The sequence below is a fragment of the Kogia breviceps genome, chromosome 5, assembly GCF_026419965.1.
Source record: "Kogia breviceps isolate mKogBre1 chromosome 5, mKogBre1 haplotype 1, whole genome shotgun sequence".
NCBI lineage: Eukaryota > Metazoa > Chordata > Mammalia > Artiodactyla > Physeteridae > Kogia > Kogia breviceps.
This window is the reverse complement of record NC_081314.1, coordinates 149,404,939-149,418,541: the sequence shown is the minus strand read 5'-3', so window position 1 is coordinate 149,418,541 and position 13,603 is coordinate 149,404,939. Positions and strand designations below refer to the sequence as shown.

The following is a 13,603-nucleotide window of genomic DNA, read 5'->3' as shown; positions in this document are numbered from 1 at the left end:
CCCACTCCTTATGTCTGGGCTGTGCATAGCTACTTCCTCCTGAAGAAGACAGTGTGGAAAAGGAGAGAAAAAGAGTAGCTGTGCAGTGGTGAAACCTGATAGACGCACCTCCACGAGGTAACTAAGGTCAACATCCACAGTGTAGGTCATGTTGACGGCACACACCCTGGATGGGACGTGATGAAAAGGGTCTTTTGCCTCTGTGGTCTTCCTCCCCAAAACCCATAACCTCAGTCCAATTGTGAGAAATCATCAAACAAATCTCAATAGTAAAGGGACACCCTACAAAATGCCACATACAGTAGGTATTGATACAATATAAAACAAAATACAATAGTACTCCTCAAAACTGCCCTTCCTGGGAAGAACTGAAGTGACGCATCATTTAGAAAAGTCTTCCCTTCATGGGCACACCCCCTCCCCTCCCCTCCCCTCACAGCCCCTCCCCATGCCAGCCCTGTGGACATGCCCTCTGCCGGGCAGGTGGGTCACCACCGATGGTCCCCATCCCAGGTGCCCCTGCCCCTCAGACACTAGGAACCCCTGCCCCTCTCTGGGCATGGGTCCCGGCTGGGCAGTCCCCCTGCTGGAATCATATCTGCCCAGAGGGGTGATGCCTCAGGGTGGCCCCATGTCCTCTGAGGTGCCAGCTGGGTGCCTGTGGGGTGAGTCCACCTTGAGCTCCCACCCAGAAGCCCCCAGGCGCCTCATTGGCCAGCTCCCTGTGACGCGCAGAGCTTCCTGAAGTCTGCAGGGGGCTGGTGGTCGCACCCTGTCTTCCAGTGTTCTGGCCTTTACTCCCGTCTGGCTGGGAGGATCCCTAGGAAAGGCCAGGGGCTTGCTGGCCTCCTGGAGGCCATAACAGACTGAGGGCAGGGGTGGCAGGCCCCTGTGGTGCACGGGGGACAGATGCCATGCCCCTCCCACCCCATCCTCTGGGCTCTGTCCTCCCAGCCAGGGCTGCGCTCTACCTCTCGGGCCCCAGCTGCTGCCCACTTCTTCCTCCCCAAGGGCCCCGCCTGGCCACACCTGGATCAGCAGTGTTTACTGGTAACCCCTGCATGGGGACAGGCGGGGCCTGGGAAGGACTCGCAGTGGAAACCTGGCAACCAGGCCTCGCCATGTCTGCGGCTCCTAGCAACCGCCATGGCGATGCCTGACACTGTGCATCCAAGGCGTGTGTCCCCCCCGCCTCCAAGCTCTTCTCTGGCCATAAAGGCCAGAAGGCAAACCGACCCCAGGGTTGGGCTGCTTCTCTCTGGCTGAGCGGCTCTTCCGGAGGGAACTGAGACGGCAAGGAGCTGGGCCCGGGCGTCCCCTCCTGTGGCCCCAGGATGCTGGACTCCTCGGTGGCAGATCAGCTGACCCGGCTGACCCTGAAACTCCTGGAGAAGGTAAGACAGCTGGGCACTCGTGTTTTTAACAGCTGGTTACAGAAGCACAGTTTTGAAAGGTAAGATTATACTTGTAACAAGCCCACTTCCTGAAACCCTTTTCAGGGCTTTTAGCCTCGTAGTGAAGAACTGTGGTTCCTTGGTTTTTCTTCTTTGTGTTTGTACAGAACCAAGTAGGTTCTCCTGGCAGTTTCTGCAGCCAGGAGGCAGGCCCGCACCCACAGGCTGGAGCGCTGCCAGGGCGCCCTGATACTCCCCCTCAGGGCCTCCTGGCTTCCGAGTTTCAGGGAAGACAGACCCTACCGGGCGGGTGCGACATCTCGGCCAGGCCTGGGGCGGGCAGCCGTTGGACGCCCTCAGGCCGGCCTCCTTCTCCTCCTCCGAGGGTCTGCGGGGTCCTCACGGCCCACCCCCCTCACCTGCCTGCTCTGTTCTTCTGCCCCCGACGGCTGCCCACAGTGGCAGCAGGGCTCACCCCAGAACTGGCCCCGACAGTAGCTGCTCAGCCCAGGGCTCAGTGGCGCGGTCAGGGCGGTCAGGACACAGAGCCGGCCTGGTCAGCCTCTTCAGACAGCCTCCTGCAGCGGCCTGTGGGTTTCAAGGCGGAGCGTGTGTGCATCGTATGGAGAGTGCGGCCTCAGGGTCTCACCTGGCTACCTGCCGCAGTCCACCCCACGCGCTTCCTGCTCCCAGCCGCTCTGTCTGGGCACTGGTGCCCGGCCTGGCGCCCTACCCCCAGCCTGCGCCTGGGGCCCAGTCCTCGTCCTGCTCTCTCCTCCTCCCAGAAACTGAAGCAAGAGCGCGAGGACGTGGGAGTGCATTCTGAGGACCGCCCCCTCACGCCCGGTAAGAGCCCCGGGCTGCCTGAAGCTGCGCAGACCCGGAAGCAACCTCCAGTTATGGCGACACTGTCCCCCAAACTTCCTTCCTTTCAGAGCGGAAAGGCCTTTGTTGCGTCTTTCACACACACACACGCACACGCACACGCACACGCACACACACCCTCATATCGTATCACATCCAGCCTGCATATCCAGGAGGGCGCATTCATCTTTCCTGTTTCACAGTTGAGTGCTAGAGACACAGAGAGGTTAGATAACCAGCGCAGGCTGCCCAGCTCGGATCGCAAGTGGCCACACCTGCATCAGACCACGTTGCCCTGAGCTTGCTCTGCGCTGTGTGTGTGGAGGGCCTACCCCATCTGTGTCAGCCCGCACATCCTCGGGCGCCCAGACCAGACGCCCCGTCGTCCCCAGCCTGGCTGGCGGGCAGATGATCAGGCCACAGGACCCAGGGCAAGGACTGCTTTCCCTGATGACGGGCTCTGGGTTCAGGGACATCTAAGCGAGGTGCTGGGGAGACACTGCTTGTTCTTTACTGTGTGGCATAGCCCCTTGGGCTGCGGTGGTTCCAGGCAGCTCCCAAGTGCAGCAGACAGAGCCCAGGGCCCAAATCCAGATAGAAAAAAAAAAAAAAAAAAAAAAAAATCCCAAACCAGGTCACATGACCAAGGACAAGCACAGAACACGGAACAGTACAAATGGGCCAGGGAAGTGGGGACCCCTGGAGGGGGAGTGGGGACCCCAGAGGACAGGCAGCCCGGGCATCGCCAGCTCTAGGGGGAGGCGGCAGGCCTGGGGGGAGGGGGCAGGCCTGTGCACCCAGAGGAAAGGAGCTCAGGGACCACCAGAGGCGTGGTCTCCAGGACGCTGCAGGAACCATTTCCTGAGGCTCCGTGGAACTCGCCAGCTTCCAGGCAGCTTGGGGCTGCGGATGGCTCCAGGTGACGGGAGGCTGGGCTCTCAGCCCCATCCTGTGAGGGTCTCCTTCCTCTCACCGTGTCCCGTGGAGCCCGAGAGACTTTCTGGCAAAGGTGTGGGAGCAACATGGTGCTCGGGCCCCAGGGGAGATGCTCACTCTGCAACTTCCGGCTCCTTTGCAGGCATAAGATAGACCCCCCGAGAAACTGAGCTCCCCGCACGGCCCCCACCATTGCCCATGCAATCCCCACGGGGCAGCCCCCCGAGCTCCGTCCCCAGGCACCTCCCTCCTTCTCTGGGACAGGCGTGCAGGTCCCAGGGGTGGAAGCTGCCAGGGTCTGCAGTGCTGAGCCCCGAAGCGCGCCCTTCCCTCCAGGAAATGCGGATGAGCCAGAGGCCGCGCTGCGGAGCGCTCTGAGGAGGAGGAAGGACCTTCTGCAGAGACTCCGGGTAGGCCATGCGGCCACAGGGAGCCTTGGTCCGAGCTCTCTGCAGCTGAAACTGCGGCCTGAGCTGAGAGCAGACACGGCGGGGGGAGGTGGGGGCCCTTCTGGAACCCACGCTGGTTCTGATGCTCGCGACTTGGGGGTGCACAGCTGATGGACGCGAGCAGCCGAGGGGCGTCACTCCCCGGTCGTGGACTCCATGGAGAGGGGAACTTGCCTGTCTCTCGTAGGCTGGGCTCTCGCAGGGGGCTGTTAGCTGAAAACAGCTGCTCTGGTTGCACACGATCAGAGGTGGAAATGCCGTGTGAAGGGTCCGGTTCCCCCGGAAGTGGGGTTCCAAGAGGACCAGGGCTTCATCCAAACCAGAGGCACCAGCAGCAGGGAATGACCATGGGAAGGGGTGCGTTCGGGTCCAAACGATAGTTGTGATAAGCTCACTGCTTTGTAGTGAAGTCGACCTGCAAGCATGCTGGAGAGACAGAATATCCTCTATAGACTAGAAAAAGTCGTTTGGGGTTAATTTCTCCTGAGTGCACCATGCAAGGGCCTTCGGGCTTTGCCTCCAGGGCCTGGCTCCAACTCCGACCCAGCTGCGCCCTGGGCCTGCCATCTGATCGTGCGCCCGGGTGGGGTGGGAGGGAGCCTGGTACACGGGGGTGGCAGGTGGTCCTGGGGTCACTCCCCGACAGGGGGGCCACACGCCTGTGCGCTAACGGTGTCGTGCCAGGCGGGGTGAGGGCCTGGGACACGCCAGCCCACTCTGGGTGTCACAGCTCCCCGCCTCCGAGCGTGGTCTCTGCTTTGGCATTGCAGGAACAGCACCTCCTGGAAGAGGTCTCCCGGGCCCGTGCCTGGAGGGGGCTGGATGGAGGAGCCCGTGGGTCAGTGCTGCCCCCAGAGGTGGCCCCCGTGGGCATCCACCCCTCTGTCTCCCCGGCCCCACCCACCCTGGACCCACCGCAGATCACCCAAAACCCGGTAAGTCTTCCTCGAGGTGAATCTGGGGGGCAGAACCAATGCAGGAAGGGTGCCGTGCCCCCAGAGACCTCTCACCTAAGCAGGGATGGCGGTGTCTCCACACCTCCGTCCCTCGCCTCTCTCAGCACCTTAGGGAAGTGCGTGGAAGGGGCCGTGGGCTAAGTGGCGGCCGTGGCTGCAGTCCGTGTCTGGCTCTGTCGGGGCTAATGTGTGTCATCAGGCCTCACAGGTGCCCTGAGAACTCTCTGGGGGTAGGGGGTGCTTATCTCCTCATTACAGGTGAGAGGCTGGGCCCCAGCCCCACCCCACGTTTTAACCTTTGCGCTAGGAGCAGAAGTATTAGGGGGTTTCAGTATCAGGAGGGCCTGAATTTGGGGAAGAAGTGTGTCAGCTCCTTTCCGAAACTTCATAATGACTGGGGAGGCTTAGCCCCTAGTCTCCGAGGCAGAATTGTAAAAGGTGGGAGACGGTTCCGCTTCTGAGAGCCTCACGCCTACATTCAGCATCCTGGGTTACAAGCGATGGAAAGCAACTCTGACTTTCTTAAGCAAAAGGGATTGTATCGGGGGCAGCTGGATGCCCAGAGGAAGCGAGGGTGGCAGCTGGTGCCTGGCGGGCTGCAGCCGCGGGGGTTGAGTGCATGAGGAGAAGACAAGGCAGGAGGTGGGCGGGGCCGACTTGAGACGGCTCTGGATCGGCTGGCCAGGGAGGCTGGTGGTGCCCGCAGGCTGGGTCCGTGGCCTAGAGGGCGTTTATCCTCTGGGAGGGGGCCTGGCAGACCACGTGGAGGGAACAGAGAGGGCAGGGGCGTGCCGGCAGAGCCCCCAGAGCCCCCTTTGCCCCCGGAATGGTGGGGTGAGGGTGTCGGCTCAGGAGGCTCCCCCAGTCCCCGACGTGCTCATACTTACTGCAGTTCCTCAGGCCCAGTCATGCGTGGGTGTTTCAGTCTCAGCCCCAATGACACCACGAGAGCAAGCAAGGGCCTTGGTGGTTAGGACGAATTTCCCAGACTCTGGGGTAGGAGGTCACCTCTGCCGCGACAGCACTGCCGCTGGGACTGCCTGCTGGTCTGTGTGGGTTGGGGGGTGGCCTGCGGGGCGTGGCTGACTGTGGCTACAGGCCAAAGCTGGCTGCCACCTGTGTCAGTATGACCTGTGAACCGAGAGGGGTGGGACACTTTTAAATGTCTGGGAAAGAATCAGGGGAAGAATGAAAGTTTGTAACACATGAAAATGATATGAAACACACATCTCAGGGTTCATAAGTGCTTACATGTCTGGGGCTGCTTTCCGGCTACAAAGGCAGAGGTGAGCAGTTACAACTAAAGCCGTGTAGCCACAAAGCGGGAACGATCCACTGTCCAGCCCTTTACAGGAAGTTTGTCAACCCTGGTCTATGCCATCCTTTCCGTGAACCGAGAGAGAACGGACAGGGCAGGGCCTTGTGCATCCAGAAGAGGATTAAAATAGAAATCAACACCCGGTGTGCACCCCAAATTTTTGTGCATTTATTTTAACTCAGGAGGGAAGCCAGAGGGTATTTCCATGCCAAGATCCTTGGATGCCTCTATTAAAGCAGAATTAATGGAAGCAGGGATGAGCTTAGCCCACTAAAGCCGGGAAATGTGGGAAACATGAAAAACGCCATGTCTTACTCAGCTTGGGCTCCATTACAAAATGCCACAGTCTGGGCGCTTAAGCATCAGACGTTTACCTTCTCACAGTCTGAGGCTGGACGTCCCAGATGAAGGTGCCAGCCAATGCAGTTCCCATGAGCGCGCTCTCCTGGCTGGTGGGTGGCCGCCTTCTCACCGTATCCTCACGGGGCAGACAGTCTCTGGTGTCTCTTTCTCTTCTTACAAGGACACCAGCCCTATCAGACTAGAGCCCCACTCTTAGGACCTCGTTCCCTTTATCACCTCCTCATAGGCCTCATCTCCAAATGTAGTCACTTTGGAGGTTAGGGCTTCAACATATGAATTTGAGGGGGGGGTCCATAACATTCCATGTCCTAAGTGATACCCAGACTCAAATATTTATCTATTCAGCCACCTGTTTAACCTCTAGGGTTTCTCATTTAAAGTCCCCCATGGATGGCTGGTGGATGGATGGGTGTATTGATGGATGGATGCATGGTGGGTGGATGGATGGATGGATGGTGGGTGGACGGTGGGTGGACGGTGGATGGATGGGGGGTGGTGGGTGGTTGTGTAGGTCACTCTTCCCGGGGAACATTCAAGTAACGGGTCGTCTGGCTCTTCTAGGCACCCCCACCCCCCCCCACCATCATCCAGCCGCTGCCTCAGCAGCCACTCATCGCACAGATCCCCCCTCCCCAGGCCTTCCCCACTCAGCAGTCAGGAAGCATCAAGGAAGGTAAGTGTTCATAACGAATGTTGTCATGGGTTTACACAATTCTCTACTGAAAAAATTGTTTTGTAAGCAGCATAGTCTTTTAGGGCCAGCTTTTGACTACTCAACTGAAGCTATGTAGTTACCAACATGAAAATAATTTCACTTTGAAAAATCCTTCCTGATGTATATCCCTGAGGGAAGAAGCCTGGACTCAGATTTGAAAGAACTGTGTTCCAACCCAACTCATCCAGTGACTAGCTTCAAAAAACCCTTGGTTAAACTGCTTTTTCTCTTTAAGTAACTTTTAAATACTTGAATTTTTAGAACAGCTCTATTGAGGTGACATAGAATAAATTGCACAGTTAAAGTGTACAATTTGATAGTTTTGACACCTGTACGCACCTGTGAACCCAGCACTAGATCAAGGCAGTGAGCACGGCACCACCTCAGGCACCTTTTCCCGCTGTCCTACCTGCCTTGTCACTCTGCATCAGTTTGCATCTCCCAGATTTTTGTATGAGTGGAATCACACAGTACGCACTCTTTTCTGTGGGGCGTCTTTCACTCGGCGGCACTGCTTTCAGACTCCTCGCTCTTGTTGGGCGTAGCAAACCACGGCTCCTTGAAATTGCCCAGCGACCTTACATTGTGTGGGTGGACAGGTTTGTGATCCTTTCACCTGTCGATGAACACTCGGGTCGTTTCTCGTTTTGGTTATCACCACAAAAGCTCCACGGACACTCACATCTGAGTCTGGATGTACATTTTTATTTCTCCTGGGTAAATATCTAGGACTGGGACGGCTGAATCATGGCAGGTATGTGTGAGAGGCCCAGTTCCTCGACACCCTCGCCCGCACGTGGTGCGGTCAGCCGTGTTAGTAGGGGTGGTAGTCGGTCACTGGGGTTGTAGTTTGCGTTTCCCTGACGATGGGAGGTGTTGAGAGTCCGAGGCAGACTTGTGTGTAGAATCACCTGATGAGTGTTCTCAACTCTGTCCCCGGGACTGTAGCACCACCGTGTACGTGCTACATGTCAGGCCTGGTCCATGGCGGCCTGCGTCTCCCCAGGGGGACCGTTCTCCCCGTGACACTCACGAAGGTGGCCCGGAGGTGCAGAGAGGACAGCCCGCTGGCCTCTCCTCACCACCCTCCCTGGTTTTTCCAGGTGAACTTTAGTGACCGTCAGGCTCTAGAGGTGAACCCAGCATACCCTGTGCGTGTGTGTGTGTGCGTGTGTGTGTGTGCGTGTGTGTGTGTGTGTGTGTGGTGCGTTTAAAATCACTGGTAAAAATGAAACAGTCAGTAAGTAGCTAGGGGCTTCCCTGGTGGCGCAGTGGTTGAGAGTCCGCCTGCTGATGCAGGGGACGCGGGTTCGTGCCCCGGTCCGGGAGGATCCCACGTGCCACGGAGCGGCTGGGCCCGTGAGCCATGGCCGCTGAGCCTGTGCGTCCGGAGCCTGTGCTCCGCAACGGGAGAGGCCACAGCAGTGAGAGGCCCGCGTACCGCAAACACACAAAATAAAATAAAATAAAATAAGTAGCTAGTTATTCAGAAAAGTAAAGTCACGTTCCTTACCCCACTCCTTATACCAAAACAAATTCCAGCTGGATCAAATACTTGAATGTAAAAATAGGGACTCTCCAAAGTACTACAACAACCCCTTTGGAGCACTGCTGGGCTGCTTCCTATGAAGTTAGACGCACAGCTTCTGGAGCTCCACCCCACCCCACTCCATATTAGTTCTACCTTTTCGGAAAACTTCACAGAAAAGACACTGGTATAACATCATACAGCAAATACATTTGAATTAAGTCACCCTTTATTGTATCTCAGACCGTCCTCCTGGAATCCCTTCCTATCATCTGGGAACAAGTGTTTTACAAGGTCCTCAGGACAGGCTTTTGAAGCTCCCTTAGCGTTCACTTTCTTATTTCCCCTTGTTCTTAAACACTAGTTTTGCTGGATATTCAAGTGTAGGTTGATTGTTATTTTCTCCCAACACTTTCTAAGGACCCCTGTGATGACATTGGGACCACCCAGATAATCCAAGATAATCTCCCTATCTGAAGACCCTTTTTAAAAAAAATTAATTTAAAAAATTGTGGTAAAAAACACGTAACATAAAGTTGACCATCGTAACCATGTTTAAGTCGTGCTAACTATATTCAACACTGTTGTGCAACCGATCTTTAGACTTTTCCGTCGTGTTAAGACTGAAACACTGTCCCCGGTGAACAGCTTCCCATCCCCCTCCCCCAGCCCCTCACACCCACCAGTCCGTGTTCCACCTTCTTGATTCCGATTGGGCTACATGCCTTGTAAGAGTGGAATCACACAGTATTTGTCTTTTTGTGTCTGGCTTATGTCACTGAGCATAATGTCCTCAAGGTTCATCCACGTTGTAGCCTGTGTCAGAGCATCCTGCCTTTTTAAGGCTGAGTAATATTCCACCGTGTGGCTGGACCCCACTTTACTTATCCCTTCATCCGTGGGCGGAGACTCGGGTCGCTTCCATCCCATCTCAAGATTCTTAACTTCGTCACATCTGCAAGTCCCTTTTGCTGTGTAACGGAACACGTTCGCAGGTTCTGCGATCAGGATGCGGACATCGCTGGGGCCATTCTGTAGCCACCACACTATTCAGTCCCTCAAACTGTGGGCCCATTTGGGGGGTTGGGCGTTCCGTTTCTGTGCAGCTGGGCTGTTGCCGCAGCGCTGCTCTGCGTGCCTTCTGGTGAACGGAGGTGCTCGTGTCTGTGGGGTACACACCCGGGGATGTGATGGCTGCTTAGGAAATACTGCCAGTTTTCCAAAGTGCCTGTACCCATGTACACCCCACGGGAGGGGAGGAGAATTTCGGTTGCCCACAGCAACTTACCAACACTTGATGTTTTCAGAATTTTTCATTTTCACCAATCTGGTAGTCAGGTCATGATAGCTTATTCTGGTTTTAATTTGCACTTCACCTTTTCATATATTTTTGGCCATTTTAATATGCTTTTTTGTGAAGTTCCCATTCAAGTATTTTGGCCATTTTTCTTTCAGGTTTTCTGCCTCTTTTATTGATTTCTAGGAATTCTTTATGTATTCTGAAGATGGGTCATTTTGACATATGTATTGCAAACAGCAAGTCTTTTTTGTGGCCCTTCCACTCTCTTCATGGTGTCTTTGGATAAACAGAAGTTCTTAATTTTAGTGAAGTTCAGTTTTTCAGGCTTTCCTCTTTATGGTTGGTACCTTTTGTGTCCTGTTTAAGAAGTCTTTACCCGTCAAGGTCAGGAAGACGTTCTTCTGTATTTTCTTCTGCGGCTCTATTTGCCTTTCACATTTAGACGTACGATCCACCTGCAATGGATTTTTGTGTGTGTTGTGAATTAGGGATCAATGCTATTATTTTTGCCATGGATACCAATTTGACCCCCTGCCCTTTACTGAAGACTGTTTTCCCACTGCACCGACGTGTGCCCTGGTGATGAGGCTGTAGACGTGGGTCCATTTCTCTACCCCACCGTCTGTCGACTAATCTTTTCATGCTCGATTTTACTCCGGGCGACCCTGTGGGGCTGATGGGAAGGGGTCCCTCTCAGAGGGCTCACTGTGGGCGGGGCTGCCCCAGGCCCAGACCCATGTGGGTCTCCTCAAGGGCCTTTGTCCCCTGTGGGGCTGCCAGACTCAGCTTCTGCACTAAGTCTGGCTCCGGCCCCTCCCCAGAGCCCCCTGGCCCTGTGCTGACATCTGTACCAGTCAGGGCTCTGCGGAGAAACAGAACCAGCAGGGTGTGTAATACAGCAAGAAAGACGTGTTTTAAGGAATTGGCCCACGTGACTGTGGAGGCCTGGCGAGTCCACACCTGCAGGGAGGCCCGGGAGAGTGGCCTGAGGGGGAGGCTGTCTGCTGCAGCCCCAGCCCAGGCCTGTAGGCCCCATCTGCTTGGCTGCGAGTGTGAGTGGTCCTTAGAGGCTTGCCTGCCTCAGGTGAGGCCAACAGAGCCTGGAGGGCCACCTAATTTCCAGGGCCTAGTTGCTGTGGAAAGAAGCAACATTTATGTCCCACACTGACCAAAATTAGCGTTTCCTAGTGTCCCGAGTTGGTGAATATATTAGCTTCCTGGGGTGGCTGCAACAAAGCGCCACAAGGCGGGTGGCCTAAAACAATAGGAATGTGTCTGCTCGTGGTCTGGAGGCTGAGGTCCAAACTCAAGGCGCGGCAGGGCCGCGTGCCCTCCGAAGGCTCCCGGGGAGGGTATTCCTGGCCCTCCGGCCCCTGGGGCTCCGGGCGCCCCCCAGCCTCCGCCTACCGCCTCTGCGTCTTGCCTCCTCTTCTGTCTCAGAGCTCTCCGTCTGCCTCTTGCTCAGGAAGACACTGGCCTTGGGTTTAGGGCTCCCCTGGGTGATTTCATCTCAAGATCCTCATCACATCTGCAAAGACCCTTTTGCCAAATCCGACCACATTCAGAGGTCCTGGGGATTAGGATGTGGATACCGTCGAGGCCACCACGCAGCCCAGCGGACAGACGTGAGGAATCCAGTAGCAAGAAGGCTCCACCATCAGTAGGGCTCAAAAGTACACGTCTGAGAACGTGACCTGGGACCCGCAGACCCACAGGTCTCCACGCTTGCTCACAGAGCTCTGCGTCTGCTTCACCTGCGTTCCGTTGCAGGAGCGGCCCAGTCATCGGTGGCCGTCCGTGCGTGACCGAGCCCTCCGTGCCCTCCCTCAGACATGGTGGAGATGATGCTGATGCAGAGCGCACAGATGCACCAGATCCTCATGCAGAACCTGATGCTCAGAGCCCTGCCCCCATCAGCACTTGCGGCCGCCCCCCTGAGCCTCCCCCCACAGGTAGGCTCCACGCCCAAACCAAGACCAGAGGACCTGGTGGCTCTTCCTCCAGAAACCCATGCATCTCTGTAGCTCTGAAAAACCCATTTATGGCTCCGCTCTGTGCTCCAGCTTGAAGCTCCCCAGCGCTGCCCAGTCCCACCCAGATGAGGAACGGGTTGCGCAGCTCAGGGCCCAGACAGCGGCCCCCTTGAGCCGGATGAGCTCTGCTGGAGCCTGTCCCCCACCCTCCTGCCCTCCTGGACCCCTGCCCACCGCTGCTCTGACCCTGACCCCATCCTGAGTCAGGAACCACGTGGAGGGGAGGGGAGCCCAGGAGCAGCCGGGGGCCCGCTGAAACGCCCTGGTGTGTGTCATGCTGAGGACCCGCAGTGGGCCCGCCCCACCATCCTGCGAGCCAAGAGGCAGAAGCCGCCCTCTGTGTACCACCATTACCACTACGCGCCCCCAGCCCCGCTGCAGGCCAGCCCCACTCCTGGCTCCCCGGTGGGTTACTGCACGTGGCCCCCGGTGGTCTCCGCCACTGCCCTCCCTCCTGCTGCCAGCTTCCTGCCCACCGTGTGGCACGTGGCCGGTCCCTCAGTGGCCGCTCTTAGCACGTAAGTCCGGGCTGGGCTCCAGGCCAGCCTCCTGCGCCTGCGGGGTGGGAGGACCCCAGGGCCTGGCTCGCCCCTCCTCACCCTCTGTCAGGCCTGTAGCTGCAGCAGGAGCCTGGGGAGGCCTTGCCAGCTCCTGAGGGAGGGGGTCGCAGGGAGGGGGGTAACCATGGCAGCCTCAGTCCTAGTGGCCGCGACTGGGTGTGGACCCCACGCCCTCCTCCCCGGGGAGCTGCCCGAGGCGTGGGTCATTTGTCCAGGCCAGCAGGGGAGGGCCCAGTATAAGCCCGGCTGTGAGGGCCCCCACCGGGCCCTGGCGGCGAGACCCACCTGAGCGCGGTGTCTGCGAGCCAGACCAGGGCAGCAGCTGCAGCCAGAGACGCCCTCCTTCCTCTTAGGGCGGCGGACGGTGTCCCGCCCGCACAGGCTCCAGGCCTGTGACCCCGCGACGGGCTGCGGTAAGCGGCAGGGCCTCGTGCTCCCCCAGGGGGTGGGCAGCCGCGGCCCTGGCGCGGGGCGGTGAGGAACACGAGGGAACTCGGGGGGGTTCATCAGGAGACAGGGCTCAGGAGCCAGGAGAGAAAAGGTCGACTGATGTAGCCGCACAGAGCTTAAACCTTCCTGGGGGCAAACGCCAGGCGCAGAGCGACACCCGCGGGGTCCGGTGGCCGGGGGAGGCTCCGCCCCTCACAGGAACGGCGCGGCTGCAGGACGCGCCCGCCGGTGAAGGTCTGAGGGCAGAGCCGCAGGCCCGCTCACTCCTGGCTGCTCCGCCTGAAGCCAAGCACCGGAGGCCGGCCCGAGGCGGGGCGGCTGTCTTCCGTCTGCCTGTCTGAACTCCCCCCCACGGGACGAGCGACCTTTCCTCCACGCTCTGCTCCTCTTTCATTTTTTTTTTCTGGTGGAATTACGCTTCCTGGCTGCTTTAATATAATTTTCTCGCAAATGCCGTTTTCAAGTATTATGCATATTTTCATTGGCCCCTTTTGGTATAAATCGTCTCTTTCCCCAAGTTCCACAGGAGCAGGAGCCCCTCTCCGGCCTTGCATCTGTGCACCCTCGCAGTTGCCAGAAGGCTCGTCAGAGGAAGCGAGATGACCTTGGAATTGCCCTTTGGCTGCACGCAGGCTCCCCCTGGGCTGACCGCCCCGTGCAGCTGCGCAGCAAGGAGAGCGCCGGGGCCTGAGTGCAGCTCTTCTCGACAGTCGGCCGTGTCTTGTTAAATGTGCAGT

General features: G+C 57.7%; 1 protein-coding gene across 1 annotated transcript; it reads left to right on the top strand.

Annotated features, from left to right (window-relative positions):
* The first annotated feature begins 1,334 nt into the window (after positions 1-1,334).
* C5H21orf58 (chromosome 5 C21orf58 homolog) lies at positions 1,335-12,378 on the top strand. Its single transcript, XM_067033526.1, has 7 exons — positions 1,335-1,394; positions 2,180-2,209; positions 3,506-3,604; positions 4,414-4,578; positions 6,842-6,953; positions 11,654-11,775; positions 12,139-12,378. Exons 1-7 carry the CDS (start codon positions 1,335-1,337, stop codon positions 12,376-12,378), a joined length of 828 nt encoding a protein of 275 aa, XP_066889627.1.
* Positions 12,379-13,603: the final 1,225 nt, after the last annotated feature.